Source organism: Penaeus japonicus, unplaced genomic scaffold (assembly GCF_977035675.1).
Source record: "Penaeus japonicus unplaced genomic scaffold, GWHDUDI00000001_assembly GWHDUDI00000006, whole genome shotgun sequence".
Taxonomy (NCBI): domain Eukaryota; kingdom Metazoa; phylum Arthropoda; class Malacostraca; order Decapoda; family Penaeidae; genus Penaeus; species Penaeus japonicus.
In genome coordinates this window covers 17,244,402-17,261,901 of record NW_028234408.1, presented here as the reverse complement: position 1 = coordinate 17,261,901, position 17,500 = coordinate 17,244,402, and the positions used below count along the sequence as shown (strand labels likewise).

Sequence of the window (17,500 nt, the reverse complement as noted above, 5' to 3'; positions counted from 1 at the left end):
TATTATTCGGTATGTTTAAACATAATAGGTTAAAGTTAATTTAAATTTGCAAAATGTCCATTTTTAGTGTAAAGACTACAGCATGCCATGCATTGCTAATAACGACAAATGGCCTAGTTGCACGAGGCACATCTTTAATAGGATATGCACAATTTACCTCTTGCAGTTGAGCCAAAGGACAAGAGTGACATCCTCCACGAACTACTAAATGACTTGAAGAGTGACCTTGATGCTAGAAAACCAACTATATCACTACTTCAAGACGCCATAACAAATGAAATAGTGTTAACAAATGATGTGTCGCAGGTTAGTGTGGATGTAATGCTGTGGTAGGCAAGTTCTTTATAATAAAGTTTTTGCCAAATCTCTTATCTTGCATTCCAGACATGGCTTGCAAATCAACACTTCACAGCGGGCTTGGTTGTCAACGGCACAACGGATATTCTCCAGACCATAAATATAAAGGGTGACGGTACAGCTGTGCCACACGAGGAAACCTTTGAAGAGTTTTATGCTAAAACTGATGCCTTTGAGGCAAGTGGAGATCTATTTGTTAATCCTCTGCTCTGAATCGGCATTAAGTTTGTGTATATATATATATTTTTTTTTTACTTACAGAAAGCGGTGTTTACAATTAATCCTACACTGGATGATGTCCTGTACTACTCCACACCCCAAGTCCTCAATGGAGCCATCAGTGCCTCTAATATCACTGCAGACAAGTTTGAATCCAATAGCACACAAATAACTAGGGTAAGTAGGGTGAGGGAGTAGAATTAAAGCATGGATTAATTGTAGCAAATAAAAGGGAATGCCCTCTCATAAACCCCACTTCAATGAATGAATAGTTGAATGTATTTGTACTCGGGCTTCAAATGCAAATATAATGGATTGTGAAGACTAAGGGAACTCGGGATCGATGGCAAACTGCAACGGCATAAGGCTGCCTTCCTGGCACAGGGGGCACATCTCTGCAATGAATCTTTCATTATTACCTTTTTGCTTTCACAACCTTCATTGCAGGTACTTGAGCACAAGGTTAGCATCTTGCTGTAAATCTCTGAAGGTTGCCTTGAATGTGGCCCATCCGGTCTCTACCAGTACTCTTTACTACTCGTGCTAGATGGTGCTATTCTATAATTTGGGTTTTGAGTAGAATAATTATAATGGACTGATGTAGCTTATACTGCAAGATTTTTTTTACGTAAAAATGGCATGAATAGTCCTATGCATAATGTTTTTGACATGCCTGAAACATAATGACCACCATTTAAATAACTTGTCCTGCAATACCATCCCTATATTCCTAGGCAATGCCCACGAGTGTAGAGTATATGAAAATGCCAAATGCCACTCCCACTATTTGGTAAAATGCCTGATTTGAAAACTGACTTTACTTCCTAATTTCAGCTGAATGAAATGCCACTGCTGGATTTGTCAAAGACTTTCTTGATTGATGCAATAAATCAAAGCATTATGTCTCCTATGAACATTCATTCCTTGAAGACTGATCGATTCTCCACAAGGGATCAAGGTTCTTCTGCAACAATCAATGGAATTTCCACAAATGGTAGGTCTCGGCGTGAGGTATGTTCTAGACCAATTATTCTTTGACAAGATTCTGACTGCCTTGTATTGCAGAGCTAATGAGGAAATCTGTAGCTTCACAAGTCGTAACTGGCAGCCATGACTACAAGGACATCCATGTAAAGAATATCCATGGAAAGCAAGGTGATGGCTCTTCCTTGCTGATTAATGGAATACAAACAAATGCAATCGTGACAAAAGGAAATAACTTCACTTTTGTGGACAAGAAAACCTTCCCAAAATTGACTGTATTGGAGGATTTGGATGTAAAACTAGTCAATGAGGTAAGTTTTACTTTTTTTTTTTTTTAGTATTAGGGGATGGGTGGAAAATTTACTAAATCCCCCCCCCCCCCTTAAAGGTCGACTTATCAGATCTTGCAAGCCACTTGATGTACACGAATACATATAACCCACAAATCCTGGATGGTCACTTTAATCTGCAAGATGTGACTGTGGATGGCAACGTAGATGTGAGCTTGATCAACAATGTCGACATGAAGGAGCTGAATAACCTGGTTGTCAAAAAGTCTGGGGACTACTCCTTATCTGGTAAGATGAAGTCCGACTTCAATGCACATTTAGCAATATTTTTGTATGGTAATGTTTTTCTTCAGCAGTGCAGTAACCAAGTTTCATTCATACAGGTGATGTCACCTACCAGAGCAATTTGGGGGTTACTGGTACCTTGACCAGCCCAAAATTGAATGGCATTGATGTGAACAATATTGTAGACCTGCAGACGGATCGCATAACAGGCAACTATACCTTCACAAATGTGAATGTGAACACTGCAATCAACAGTAACAACATCAATGGAATAGACACTAATGTTGATGTAGTGACCATTGATGCTGACGAGACTGTTTTGGGTGAGTTTGATGCTGAGACGGTGCTGTTAAGTTTGCTTATGAAACGGTGTTGGGTTTGTTTGATTTTGTTAAACGAATACTTGCTTTTAGGTCGCTTAACGTTTTTGGACGATGTCCTGGTGACTGGACCTACGGGAGTAATATTATCTCCCTCTGTTACCATCAATAATATTGACCTCGATATCCTGGATAAAACGGATAACCAGGGCAACCTCATTCTGAAGAACGATGTCAATTTTAATGCAACCCTTCATGTAAGTCTGGTACGACTAGCTATTTTTTCTCATTTCATTTATTAAAGTGATAATTAATATAATTCTAAATTACAGGTAACCAATCATGTATCTGTTGACGTTATCAATGGTTTAGCATTGGAAGGAATTGAAGACCGATATTGGCGAAAGACCAGAGACCAGATAGTGACCAATGAGCTTTATGTTGATGCTCTCAGATTTGAGTAATGTTTTCTATTTTTTTTTTTTTTTTTTTAGAACTAGCATATGAGACACTCGAGCAATATCTTCAAGTAAGATTTAATAAACTAGACAATAATTGTTTATGTAATTGGCAGGGAAGCTACACGGGCAAGAAGTGTAAATGGTCATCAGATGGAAGATTTCTTATCTGTCACAGGTGTGCAGACCATCAATGGCACCTATAATTTCCAGGCGAGTTTTTTTTTTTTTTCTATGGACTTGTATTGGAGCATAAGTCTCATTAAGTCTTTTTCTTTTTTTGGTTCGTTTAAAGCTCCCAAATAGTATCACAAGCTTTGCTTATCTTGGCATATTTGGATAATTTTAGAGGTTGTGCCTACCTTCACTAACTAAAATTAGAAGGAACTTAGAGTCAATTTTACTTGTACTCCTACAGGGACTAATCTTGGTTGATGGTAATCTGGCAATAAAGGATGGAGAAAAGATAGATGGTGTTGATGTCTCGGAGGTTAACAAGAATCTAGTAACCTTATCAGATGATCAAGACATAGAAGCAAAGACGGTATGTAGGATTCTTCAATAATATTAATAGTGCATTACGAAACTTTCTATTTCTATGAGCTTTAATTTTTCAGTCTTTCACTGGAAAGTTGACCTTAAATGATCTGGTGTTGAATGGAAACCTCAATGGATGGAATGTTAAGGATGATTTAACAAGGCTTGACCTGTCTTTGCCTCATACAGGTAAGTAAAATCCTTCATAATTTTAAGGATCTTTTAATTTCAAACTAAAGATCACCAAGTATATTAAATTTCAGGGAGCTTGACATTTGTGGATAAGACAACAGCAACATCTCTGAAGTTGTCAAATTCGAACCTTGTGGTGCAGAGCCTTAATGGGCTGAATGTGGAAAATGCAAAGGCTGACTTGGTGCTAGTAAATGAAGATGCATCAATTGCTGGCTCACTAAAATTTACATCTAGTGTATCTGGTAGGTTTTGGTAAATGGCTTGAATCTGACACTTAGCATTGCTGTAAATCCCTATAAACTAAATGATATAAATTGTATCACCTGACAGCAAAGAGCCTTGATGTTAGTGGCACAGTTGACAACGTTGACATGGAAGACCTTGTCAGTCGCAGCCTTAAGAAGAATTCTGCTACTGCGCAGTCGATATCGGGAGCGATCAGCGTGAATAAGGGAGTCGACTTTGGTCAGAACCCATCTCTAGGTGTGGTTAATGGCAAGGACTGGACCACCCACCTGGCCAAGGCAAGCATTTGGTGTACACCATGCATGCATATGTAACATGTAGTAAAGTGCTTGTATAACTGTTGGTGTGGCTTTCAGGTTGTGCCAGTGAACTATAATGGTGTGATTAGTGGCAGGAAGACCTTCAGCCAACCCTTGTCCATATCTGGCAACTTCAATCCCACCACTCTAAATGGCTTTGATGTAGCCCAACTGGCAAGTCGAATTCTTACAAAGGGTACAAATCAGAACGTTGCTGGCAAATACACTATCAACGGCGACATTACAGCCAGTATGTGTTCCAGGCTAGAATTCTAATTTTACCAAAGCATTTAGTCTAGAATTTTTAATTTTGTTGATGCAGATTGAATGGATATGCTGAAATGTTCATTTACAGCAGTAATGAAATATTAAATACTTTGCCCCAACTAATTTTAGTATGTAAAGTTCACTTTTTTACTTGACCGAAAATTATTTCTGCAGATAATGTGGTTGCTGATCAAATTGATGGAGTCTTGGCTTCCAACCTTCTCCTCATGGATGAGAGCAGTGTTGTGGCTGGAACAGTGAGCTTTGCTGATAACCTCGTTGTCGGCGATCTGACCTCGGAGTCTGGAATTCTTGATGGCTGCAACTTAGTGCAGGTTTGTATAAATATTGTATAAATAGTGTGTGAGTGAGAGGGCATATGCAAGAAGCTGATTAATAAGTTAATTTTCTTTTTAGCTCAACCAGACCACAGTTTGGAGAAATGTGAATGGAGATGTGGAAATGCCATTCACTTTGAATGTGGGCAACTTATTAGTGGAAAAAGATGCAACTGTAAATGATGCATTCCAAGCGGGGACAGTCTCTAAGACTGATGTCTTCCATTTCCTCGATAGCTTGGTGTTGAAATCTACTGATCAACAAATATCTGGTATGTTTGGTTTAAAGTGATTTGATGCGTGTAGTGTCGGTATTTACAGAAATTTAATTTTTATTTTCTTAAATAGGTGAAGTCGAATTTCTTACTGACTTGTCAGTGAGTACACTTGTAACGGATACAATGGATAATGTGGAAGTCGATAAACTTTATGATACAACTGTTATGGACAACGAAGATAGTGTAAGTTGATCTGGTTTTGTTATTTGCACAATGTTTGTGTATATAATGTAAACTAATTTTCTATTAATTACAGGTCATTAATTGTGATGTAACCTTCACAAAATTGTTAACCATCAACCAACTAAAGACCAACACCATGTATGGATTGGGTGCTCAAGGAATTTTGGTAGATACAATAAATGTGACTGACGTGAATGAGCATGCAGTACATTTAACAGGTGGACCATATCTGATAACTGGTGATAAAACCTTCAATAATGGAATCGGCACTGGAAAACTTTCTGTAGTTGGTAAGCATTAAAGTCGATCCACTAATGTAACCCATGCCGACAGACTTCAGGATACATTAATATAACTATTACAGGATCTTTGGATGGGGTTCCTGTAGACGACTTGGTTGTTCTCTCAAACCATAAAAGACATGCAGACAATCTCTCCTTCAAAGCCCCAATACAGATAAAGGGTGACCTACAGGTATGCATAAATTTGGCAAGTGTAGTTTGTCAAGGTTAAATGACCAAAACCTACTCATAACTTTGTTGCTCAGGTTGATGGACTAGTGGATAATGTAGACCTTGAACAGCTGCTTTCTGATAGAATTAAACTAGACGCTTCGGAAACTTTAAGCTCCTCGACAACTTTCGGAGGAATGAAAGTGGAAGGTAAGGCATTGCAAACTTTACAGAATGCAAATATTAACATGCACTCACATTGGACTATTTCAATTATACATTAAATTTAATTTACAGGTAATCTACTAGTAGAGACAATTGATGATGTCAAGGTTTCTGAGATTGTCTTTAAATCTGGAAGAGCTAACCAGGTGATTGAAGGAGACAAGACCTTTTCTGGAGGACTGCATGTCGTGGGTGAAGTCCAATCTCCCGTGATAAATGGTGTAGACATCTTGCACTTGAACGACAACATTGTCAGACAGGATAAAACTGCTACAATAACCAAAGAATTGGTAGGTTTATTACAAGTTACTTTAGATTACTTTCTTTTCATAAGTAGTAGGTTGACCTAGACCTTCATTCCAGGTCTTCGAGGAAAGTGTAAGCTCGCAAGCCCCCATCTTAATACAAGGAAACATAAATGGCTTCGATCTCTCTGCCACTGCATACGAAAATTCGGTGCTGCAAGGAAACATTAGAGCTGAAAGTGATAGATTGGTTAACCTAAATTCTACACTATCAGAAATCCATCTTGACACGAAGAAGCTTGCATGTGGTATGTAGAGAATTGCAACTTTCCAACTTTTTAAAGTTGTGCAAGCTTGTGGAAGTTAAAGCTAAAAGCTTTAATTTGTTATAGGCTTGTATGAAACCTTCAGTTATGGTGAAGTAATTCTCGAAACCAAACTCGATTTCTCCGGTAAAATGAGTCTTGAAACGCTAAATGCAGGCAACAACCATGTCCTTGTACGGGAATGCAGTGATTATTTGTGCATGTGCCCCTCTCGATATGCATCCTATTATGTAAGTACTTTACAAGTAGTGTGCAAGTGTACTTGTGTACGTATTTTTATATATTGTATATACTTTTATGTTTTTACATTTTAGTTCAATAATGGTGGCAATATGTATGCAAGTTCATCAGTTGCATCTCAAGACTCGGCTATCCTCTTCAGTTCAGAATACGAAAACTCGGCAATATACAACAGGTGTGTGTAACCACGTGCGTTACTACTAGACTAGTACTGTAAATTTTGTACTAAAACTATAATTTGCATTTTAGTTGCAATGGTGGATCAAGCTTTTTATCAATGCTGTTAGACGACCAGCAGTTGTCGATACCACTTGGACAGACACTGGGTATTGTGTCTGATGTAAAGTCTTTTGGAACAAATCGTGGTACATATTTCGTAACCACGGGTGCAATTCCTGGTAAGTTGTAATTGCTTAGTTTTTTTTTTTTTTTTCTCCTTCCCCTCTCCCTTTTACTAAAGGGAATTTTATTCCAGACTGGAACAATGCTGCAACTACAACAATTAACGTGTTGAAGTTGAACCAAGCACCGACAGTAGTATGGTCACTACAGACTTCATACAGTGCCTCCTCTTTGGACTTGACCTTGGTAAGGTAGCTGAGAGACTTGTTCCTGTGGATGCTTCAGTTTGTCCATTAATCTGACCCTACTTGTACATATTTCAGGGAGATGAAGGTTGGTTACTGTTGGTGGCAAACTCTGTGGCAGCCAATGATAGTGTGGATCCATTCACCGCTCCTTCTCAATTGTACCTTTGGTCTGAAGCAGAGGAAAAGGTAGGATTGTGTTCTGGTTGGTTGGTTTAGTTAGTAAGGAAGGTAAATAAGTATTGATTTTCATTTTTAATTTCTAGTTCACCCTTGTTCAAGAATATATGGGTCAGCATGTGACTTCAGGCATTTTCTTGAAATCCAAAAAATATTCTGAAGCGTTCTTTACTTTAACGCAACTGATGGCAGCAAGCTCCAAAGTGTTGAAAGAGAACTTGGATTACTGTACTCAAGTGCAGGTAAGGTTTCACAAAGTGAAATTAAACAATACTTAAAGAGCATGAGCACAAAATAAATTTTACTTTGTTGCAGGTGTACAAGCATGGCAGTTCGGGATACCTTCCACATGAGAGCTTACCAACCTATGGTGCCGTTGCTCAAATTCCTCTCTACATAGGAGACGACATTTACTTGGCAATTCTCTCGGACTTTACAGACACTCTAGACATTTATGAACTTGTACCCGCGGAGGTGAGTATACTTGTGTGTATGTAAATAGATGGATATATATATAGAGAGCGAGAGATCTATAGTTGGAGCCTCTGTATGCTAAATCACTTTTCTCCTTTCAGGGCTTCAGATTAAGCCAGAAAATCTTGGTTTGCAAGAAACCAGTAGATGTGGTAAAGATCGGCACCAACGAAAATTTCCTCCTTGTTACTTGCATGGATCCTCCCCAAATGATTACCATAAGGGTGAACATTAAAGGTTTCTCCTACAGAGAATAAATGCAAGGTGGAGGGTGGAACTTAATTTTAAATTATAATAAAAATATTTAATCAATTTTTATTTAATTGACCCAGCATTCAAGGTATATTAAAGCAAGCATTCAACTACTACATTATCTGACTTGGAAAAGTACTTCTAGTATTCTAGACCGTTTCTATAGAAAACTGAGTAGCTTCCATGACCATCCAACTGCACTACTGCAAACACACTCCTGACATGTCAATGATTTTTAAGATAATTTAATAGTTCAAACTGATTATAATGAGGTGATAGTCTGCCTTTAGGCAGATTATAGAAATATAGAAAATAAGAATGTGTTAGTATCTTTAAACACATTAAATTAAAGCTGTAAATATTAACATTAATATTAACCTGACCCGAGTAGGGAGAAAATGCCTTATCCCGTAGAATATTTTTTTTTTTTTTTTTCTGGTGAGGATGGCTTGTGATTATTTTTTTCGGTGGGGTGGGGGCTTGTGTTATGAATTTTCAGTTTTTTTTTTTTTTTTTTGAGAGGGGAGGGGATGCTGGGATGGTATGTTAATTTTTATCCCCCCCCTTGGGCACTGGGTAGGTTTTTTTTTTTCTAATTTGGGTCGCAGGGTATGTTCATGGGTATCGGCGCTGGGTTTGGATATGTACATGGGTATTGTTTCAATGATTTAAAGTATTGATGAGAGGTTAGGCTGATTTTAAACTCGTGACTGAAATGGTAATCAATTTGTTTGAACAAATGGTGTGCATTATTAATTAGTATTCTAATTAAACTTTTAATGTTAAATGGTATGAGAATGAAGTAGGGACGAGGATATAACAACTCGTGAGTATTGAATGGACACTGTTTTCTCATGGGTAACATGTTCGTACAGGTATGTCATTGTCGCAATCGATAGCTTACGTATGGTACTTGTTTCTGCGGTATTCGGATCGATAAAGGGTGGCTGCGCATTAAGTATATCACACACGCGCGCAAATACTTATACGCGCGGTCAGACCTTGAGTAAAAGGGAAACGTGGACGCGGGGGAGAACTTATTCATGGTCTTTCAAATGCACGTATCGATCAATAGATTTAATCTTAAATTCCATATCTTATTCCCATATATTAAATCTAGTAAAATGCAGTATACATTATATAAACTTGGTCTTTTCTCTAGATTAATCGTATCCTGTGAACTTTGGCGGAAAAGGAAGGCCGTTTTTGTTTTTTTCGATGGATTTATGTAACCTTAAATCGGACCGTTTATCCTGATCTTGTAAATAACTTAAAAATTACTTCTGTGTAAACTCTTGCTGGTTTAAACTCGCCTCATGTCCTCCTTCCCCCCCCCCTCTTCTTACGTCGTCGTCCTCCCCCCCTCTTCTTTCGTCGTCGTCCTTCCCCCCCCCCTCTTCTTTCGTCGTCGTCCTTCCCCCCCCCCCTCTTCTTTCGTCCTCCTCCTCCTCCTCCTCCTCCCCCCCTCTTCTTTCGTCGTCGTCCTCCCCCCCCCCCTCTTCTTTCGTCGTCGTCCTCCTCCCCCCCTCTTCTTTCGTCGTCGTCGTCCCCCTCCTCCCCCCCCCTCTTCTTTCGTCGTCGTCGTCCCCCTTCTCCTCCCCCCCTCTTCTTTCGTCGTCGTCGTCCCCCTTCTCCTCCCCCCCCTCTTCTTTCGTCGTCGTCGTCGTCCCCCCCCTCTCTTCGTCTCGTCGTCCCTCCTCCTCCTCCCCCCCTCTTCTTTCGTCGTCGTCCTCCTCCTCCTCCTCCCCCCCTCTTCTGTCGTCGTCATCGTCGTCCCCCTCCTCCTCCTCCTCCTCCCCCCCTCTTCTGTCGTCGTCGTCGTCGTCCCCCTCCTCCTCCTCCTCCTCCCCCCCTCTTCTTTCGTCGTCGTCGTCCCCCTCCTCCTCCTCCTCCTCCCCCCCCTCTTTCGTCGTCGTCCCCCTCCTCCTCCTCCTCCTCCCCCCCTCTTCTTTCGTCGTCGTCGTCCCCCTCCTCCTCCTCCTCCTCCCCCCTCTTCTTTCGTCGTCGTCGTCCCCCTCCTCCTCCTCCCCCCCCTCTTCTTTCGTCGTCGCCCCCCCCCCAGCCCGGGGGGGAGGAACTGTTATTTTATGCCCGGATTGTGCGATTTATAAGCGCGCGCGTACCGTACATCCGGCGTCGTGTCGGGATCATCCTCATCCTCCTACTTCCTTCCTCTTCCTACCTATTCCTCCCATCCCTAGGATCACCCCTTTCTAGGTATGGATCTTGAGGGATGGTGTCAGGGAAGGTTATTAGGATGAGTTTTCCGCCTCCCTTTCCGCCTCCCTTTCAGTCTGGAAGAGATAGGTATGAATTTATACGCCAACCTCCTGTGTATTTGTGTGTACGTAGTATTTGTATGTATGTCAGCTATCAATAATAATAGTAGCAAAAAAAATCAAATCACAAACAAGAGAACAGCATAAACACTTATAAATGATACTAGAAAGTCTCCAAAATAAAAATAATAAAAACAGCAGCAGCAAGACTTACGCTCAGTCACGTGTAGCTCCATGGTGGTGAGACCTGTGAAGTGTCGTCTTTGCGACTCGACTCCCGTTTTATAGTTTTCCGTTCCCGAACCAAGGGAGATGGTAATAAAGGCGAGAGAAAAATAGGCCATGAGCAAACGTATATAGGTTAGCACATGACGTTTACACTTAAATAGGTAAAGTAAACTACGCCCATCTAAAAATATATATATACACACCCCTGCGTAAATAGAAGATCTAACTACTTATCCTGTCACCACAAGTCAATTCCTACGCTTGAATGATTTGCAATAAACATGAACACACTGCAGCAATTTCCCCTTCGTTTTCCATCGGTTAGGCAATGTTTTTGAAAACACCGGTAACACGAAAATCCTATAAGTCACTCTTAAGTATCTTATCATTGTGTAAGAAATAAATCTTCCTAAACGTGATATTGATACATCGGGAAACGGCCTTAAGTCAGTGACTAAATAAATAGCAGACATACATGCCATATAGCCCACATACTAGCAAGTACATACCCTGCAACCGATACCCTATCGTTTGAACTGTTAAATATGGGGATCTTTGTATAAACCTATAAAGGGACATGGAAGGATCTCTACGATTCAGATTGGTTTACGATATATATTAACTAAAACTTCGTTATGATAGTTACAATGTCCGATGACATGGTCGCCTGTGCCTGTCGAGACTGACAATAAGAATCAGCGGTTTACTCTTTCCCATTTTTCTCGAGTTCTCTAAAACGATCGCGAGTTCCTCCTCTAAAAAGCCCGCCAAAAAGATCACCCTGTCACCCTCGCTCGATCTCTCACGCGTTCATTCTCGTCTGCGTGCGAACAATGCAGCGTACGTGGCGATGCGCATCTCTCAATAACACCCGTTGTGTTAGCAAGGAATATAATGACTCTTTGCATTTACCCCCTCTTTAAAAGTAAGACTGATGCGCATGTTACCTAATTTCTCAAGAATAATTCCATTCTCTATCTTCGGGAATGAAATTGAACGCACATATAGTTCTTCCTTTTACAAATCCATCGTACGCAAGTGTGCGCTCATTTTCTAGTGATTAGGAAACTCGCTATGAATATTATATACCGTTGATCCGTTAATCGTTCTGAGTATTACTCAGATCGGCGTGCCGGAAATATAATCCATTCCTATCATAAGCTCCATTCATGCTATAGTTTCGCCCGTCTAGATCGGTATTCCTATCCCAAGCTTTATTGGCCATTTCCAATCGAATGCGAACGTCTGTGCCATCGAGAAGATAAGCATCTAAACTCGCGAGATCCAACAGCAGAGGTCCAGTCAACGAAAGTCCATATTGTTTACACTTTGATTACCACCTCCTCCAACTTCTTTCCACCGGTGAAATACTCTGCGCTATAAGTGTCCGCAATAAGATTACTTCCGTTGCAGTCTCTAAAGTAAAATAAGCTTCGACCGAGAGTGGCAGTTCGATCTGGTGAAATCGTGGTAACCATTTTTTATAAAACTCTGGTAATTATACAGCGCATTGGATTCCACCATCTGTTCATTCAAATAGCAAGTGCAACTCTTAAAGAAAGTGTTACCCAAACCGTTAGTCAACACTGTAATCGGCGTCTGTCAAAGTCGTCCCGTCCGCTTTTGATAATGTTCTCTTCATATCAATCGATAATGTTGACAGATCGAAGTTGACCGTCAACCCCCGGAATCCTGAATTCGATGTAACTATCCCTAACCCCCGTCTATCCCTAACCCCCGTCTATCCCTAACCCCCGTCTATCCCTAACCCCCGTCTATCCCTAACCCCCGTCTATCCCTAACCCCCGTCTATCCCTAACCCCCGTCTATCCCTAACCCCGTCTATCCCTACCCCCCGTCTATCCCTAACCCCCGTCTATCCCTAACCCCCGTCTATCCCTAACCCCCGTCTATCCCTAACCCCCGTCTATCCCTAACCCCCGTCTATCCCTAACCCCCGTCTATCCCTAACCCCCGTCTATCCCTAACCCCCGTCTATCCCTAACCCCCGTCTATCCCTAACCCCCGTCTATCCCTAACCCCCGTCTATCCCTAACCCCCGTCTATCCCTAACCCCCGTCTATCCCTAACCCCCGTCTATCCCTAACCCCCGTCTAGGTTACCCTAATACCCGAGTTATCCAACCCCGTCTATCCCTACCCCCCCGTCCCGTCCTAACCCCGTCCCGTCTATCCCTAACCCCCGTCTATCCCTAACCCCCGTCTAGGTTAACAGGTAATACATCGAGTTTGCGCCCACTGCTTATGGAACTCTCGATTACCCGCTTCCGCGACACGCGCGGGAAACTTTCCGTAACTGATGCTTAGGTCTTCATTAAAAGGGGATTGGACCCCGCCTCCTTCCACATCCATACCGTTCACGATTGCGGGTAAACCTAAACTAAAGACAATTTGGAAAATATATATATTTTTATAACACCGTAAGAGGGGGGGGTAATCTCTCTCCTCCTCCTCCTCCTCCTCCCTTTTCTTCCTCCCTTTACTTTTGCTAGTTGTTTTTCTTTTCCCTCTCCCCTTCCTCAATAGTCGATTACCACCTCCTTTTCGACCAATGATTCTTTCCCCCACCCCCCTAAAATGCCTGTACCCCCCGCGATTTTAAAGACTCGCGTATTTCCTTCCTTCCAGTACATCGCTGAATATCAATTTCCCCATAAAGACCGCTTCGGGTGCAACATCCTTAATTAAGAAAGGACTGGCCTTCTTAGCTATCCCACTTAGGATGCTGAATATACCTCCCCCTCTCGCCTCGCTCGTGGAGGTGGATGGAAATTGCAATATCATAACCTGCTCCTCTAATAGGGGGCTTTTGTAAGAAGAGCGAATCAAACTCTTCGCGAGATGGAGGTGTGAATCCACCCCTCATGATTGATGGTTTAAGAATGATTAACCGTCGTATTTTTTTATTTTTTTCCATCTGGGACGAATGTGTAACAGAAGAGTTAGAGAATTTCCCACTCCAAAATGAACCAATCTACTGTGCTGGTCGTTAATAGTTACGGCAATTTCATCCAGAAACGATTTATTCAGAGTTTTCTAAGCAATCCTATGGAAATCGGAGCTGCCAGTCCTTTCCATGGCCATAGCTTCCAGGAGGTTCACTATTTTGTCCCCCAAATCTCGTGGGGGTAACACGGTCGGCATATATCAGGATAACACCAACGCCTCCATCCACACGCGGACGAAAAGGTGCCGGGACGTGGCTCCCCCCACCCCCACCCCCACCCAACCAATACACCTCATAACTAGATGGATATTCTAACCCCATTGCATCACACATTCTAGAACCAAATCGAAATGTAATAGTACAGAAATGATGCGGTTCTTTACAGATACTCTTTTTTAACGTGATATATAATCTCTTTAAATCATTATTATAACTAAAAAAAATAAAAGTGTGAAATAGCGATTAAAATAATTTCCAAGACTCGCTTCAAGTGCGTTGGTAAACTGCTCGTTCACTCTTTCAAGCATATAAGCTGTGTCTCCGGCGTCAATATCAGTAAAAGGCGTTTACGTGTAAAAATTCTCAAAGATGATGATGATATCATGTGATCTTACCCACACTTCAATTCTTGAGAGATAATCACCTTGGAAAAGACTTAAAATTATTTTGGAAATAAACAATTAATCGTTCCAATCTCACATTCTGTATCAGGATCCAATCGTATAGGTGGATTTATTCTATTTGTAAATTTCCATGGCTTATATTTGAGAAAGGCATCATAGGAGTAAGATGAAATGGACACGTAATGGGCGACATCGAGACCGTAGAACTCGTGAAGCGTGTTCCTGTATTTCATGTATACGTCAACTAGGAGACCGACGTCCAAGTTACAGTGAAGTAACAAATAATCCCCCAGCGACTGACAATGAGTTATTTCTCACACCCGTTGAGCGTGTTGATAATCACTCTCCGATGTAACACTCTGTTTCAGAGTATTTCGGAACGCCGCGCGATCGGGAAGACACGTCTCTTGCAGTCGACTAAACGTATTTATGTAGTCGTAGCAGAAGATCTGCTTCCGACGACAAACGGTCTCTCGCGTCATTAGGTAAACAATCCACCATCGCGTGAGCGTAAACGGTATCGTATCTAGAGCTCTGTGGCTCTCAACGAGACTTGTCAAGGTGGAATTCATTATAACGAGGGAATCTTGAAACACGATATTACCAATTTAAACTTTTAAAAAGTTAGTTGTCGATCTGGCTGATATGTCGATGGTGCAATCACCCTCGCTTAGGTATTCTAAAATTAACGCACAATCAAATGACATGTGCGCGAGAGCTACAAGGTGTTTCCTCGCACTGACACACTGAATATTGCAGAGGGCGCAGTAGGCGCCAATGTAATTATTGTGAGAGCGCGAGTGATCATGATGTCACAGTGGACGCTTTGTATTACTGAATTGTTTCACATAACTGACAATGGGTCTGCCTCAAAAATTCCTGTTCCATTTCTACCGTCATGTTCATTGAGTAGGCGGGGATGCTAGACTTTATTTCACGCCAGTCATGCTGTAGCGACCTCACGAAATCATTCGCCGCGTCGAGACTGAGGTGACTTCGTTTTTTTTACGACTCGCCCATCTTTACTAATGATAAGATAAGAGTAAGCGAGGGGGAAATGACGAGCAATCGTCATGGTCGTATAAGGTACCTCTCCCCCCCTCCCCTCTCGGTCTAATACCCGTCTCAAAATCGAAGGAAGCGAGATGCGAGGGTGGGTAAGTATAACCGTAATTCTTAAATCTGAGGACCTCACCTTTAGCTGGGAATTTTAACGTCTGAGTTTGTTCGCAATCACAAACGTGCGCTTTCTTTGATTTTACGGACTCTGACATTATAGTGAAGCAAACACAACACAGATAATGTCCTGGGGCATAGGCTTACCACGAGTGAGGTTTACAAAGTATCTCTCGAAATCTTTAACGAGAGTTATATGTTCACCTCCGAGAAGGAGAAGATGAATAATTTCGTGATAACGAGTCGTTCCCTTTCTAGCAGGGGAGAGTAGATACTTCCCTTTCCCATCCTTAATTGTTTCATCTTGTTGCAGGGTGTAGATATTTAACGACACCTTGTTAAGTCTTTCGAGTTTCCCCAAATCCTCCCGCTTGATTGGCAGAGAGACACCAATAAAGTCTACGTGTTTATGACGTTTTTTTTTTTTTTTTTTTATTCAACCGACTTAAGAATATTATCCCAGGGTGTTTTTTTCCTTTACTTTATGTATTCTATAACCCGCAATGCATTGAATGACGCAGGACATATTTTTACTTTTGGTGTTAAATATAAGTTTACTTACACACACACCCACCGGGTATGGTACAAACGACCCTAACCTTTGTTAAGGAATGCGAAAAGTCGGTACGAAAATCTTTCAGATTCAAAGCGTCCGATGCATAACGTGCGAAATTTCGCCGACATGTCCAAACTGGTGATTCGTGGTCTAAAAAAAAAATGCTCCAATTAATAGTCTAAGCAAGATTTTTAACTCGCTTCACTCTACTTCTACACTTATGTTTAGCCCAATGCGGACGGGCGACACATTATGATATTATAATTTGAATTTGAACAAGAATTGCTTAGAACTTAGACTCGGTATGACTGGAATTATAAAGTTTTTTTTTTTCTTTTTCTTTTTTTTTTTTTTTGACAGGCCATTTATTTGCTTTTAAATTTCTTTCGAAGACTCCTGCATATCCACCAGTTTACATTCGGATCACTGTTTATCGAACCTTTTATCACTTTAGTTGTCAGCATATTTCAAATAGAATCCTATCTGGAAGGGTGCAAGCCTTTAAGCTGTAAAACTGACTCGTTTAATTAAGGGTGGAGGGATATTATCGGCGGGAATTCCGCCATTGGCGACAATATCTTGTATATAACTTTCTTTTTTTCACCCATCCTTCACAATTTCATTATAAACAAATGACAATTCAAGACTTAGTCAAACGTTATTTCAGACTTGACGTCAATGAATCAAGGTTAAGTATGTGGTCGCTCACTTCAAACTCCTTGCTATCCCGCCAAAGTCCCTTGTTCCCTCCTCACACGTTTTTAAACCTAACAGACAATAAATCCAACAACAAACAAACCTAACAGTCACACAGCAGACCATTTATTAATCAGTATGTAGTTAACTTAATGAGCTTATGAATAAGCAATGCATGGATATATCTTTAATTTATGTAAAGTTGCTGAAAAGTTCACATAGTATTGGGCTGCTTGATTGTCTACCACTTTCAAGAATGCATCTTGTTACAGAATTGAATAATTACGTGGAAATTAAACTTATCAAATTCACCGTACATTTCCAAAATTTCAGGTAAGTACGTCATGTAAGTTTTCATCTTTTTCGGGTAATTTAGAGGAATTCTGATTATAAAGCCTATAAAAAAAAAACTTTACTTGCATCTGTTTAAGAATAAGGACACTGTCATTTATAACAGATAAAAAGCCCCGTGATGGAATGAATCAAGACTGTTTTAAAATGGTACACAAGAAAAGTGGGGATCAGTTGTCAAAGTTAATGGTTCGGAAGATGTGCTGCTTGATTTCCCTACTCTCGGTTCAAACTTAAGAACAAGAAAATAATGATGCATACGATACCACCACTTACAGAAAACGGGCGGGTTCCCCAAATGCCCAAGCCTCGTGTTCAAAACCCGAACCGCGACACGACAAACTAGCATTGTTTACTGATTTACATATTTAATGTTTGTGTATACTT

General features: G+C 40.9%; 1 protein-coding gene across 1 annotated transcript in view; it reads left to right on the top strand.

Moving 5' to 3' along the window:
• LOC122267999 (uncharacterized) overlaps positions 1–8,297 on the top strand; it is a 10,995-nt gene extending 2,698 nt beyond the window's left edge. Inside the window, exons 11-41 of the mRNA XM_086537688.1 lie at positions 167–306; positions 385–534; positions 619–753; positions 1,411–1,570; positions 1,642–1,871; positions 1,949–2,138; positions 2,234–2,458; positions 2,549–2,712; positions 2,788–2,915; positions 3,030–3,126; positions 3,332–3,457; positions 3,531–3,639; positions 3,714–3,887; positions 3,976–4,169; positions 4,248–4,440; positions 4,632–4,792; positions 4,875–5,067; positions 5,144–5,256; positions 5,330–5,546; positions 5,621–5,730; positions 5,804–5,918; positions 6,006–6,223; positions 6,297–6,486; positions 6,571–6,734; positions 6,819–6,919; positions 6,994–7,142; positions 7,220–7,332; positions 7,410–7,520; positions 7,598–7,753; positions 7,827–7,985; positions 8,087–8,297. Coding sequence (XP_086393814.1) covers positions 167–306; positions 385–534; positions 619–753; positions 1,411–1,570; positions 1,642–1,871; positions 1,949–2,138; positions 2,234–2,458; positions 2,549–2,712; positions 2,788–2,915; positions 3,030–3,126; positions 3,332–3,457; positions 3,531–3,639; positions 3,714–3,887; positions 3,976–4,169; positions 4,248–4,440; positions 4,632–4,792; positions 4,875–5,067; positions 5,144–5,256; positions 5,330–5,546; positions 5,621–5,730; positions 5,804–5,918; positions 6,006–6,223; positions 6,297–6,486; positions 6,571–6,734; positions 6,819–6,919; positions 6,994–7,142; positions 7,220–7,332; positions 7,410–7,520; positions 7,598–7,753; positions 7,827–7,985; positions 8,087–8,242 — 4,841 coding nt within the window. The 3' untranslated portion in view covers positions 8,243–8,297. The remainder of the gene's footprint in view (positions 1–166; positions 307–384; positions 535–618; positions 754–1,410; positions 1,571–1,641; positions 1,872–1,948; positions 2,139–2,233; positions 2,459–2,548; positions 2,713–2,787; positions 2,916–3,029; positions 3,127–3,331; positions 3,458–3,530; positions 3,640–3,713; positions 3,888–3,975; positions 4,170–4,247; positions 4,441–4,631; positions 4,793–4,874; positions 5,068–5,143; positions 5,257–5,329; positions 5,547–5,620; positions 5,731–5,803; positions 5,919–6,005; positions 6,224–6,296; positions 6,487–6,570; positions 6,735–6,818; positions 6,920–6,993; positions 7,143–7,219; positions 7,333–7,409; positions 7,521–7,597; positions 7,754–7,826; positions 7,986–8,086) is intronic.
• Positions 8,298–17,500: the final 9,203 nt, after the last annotated feature.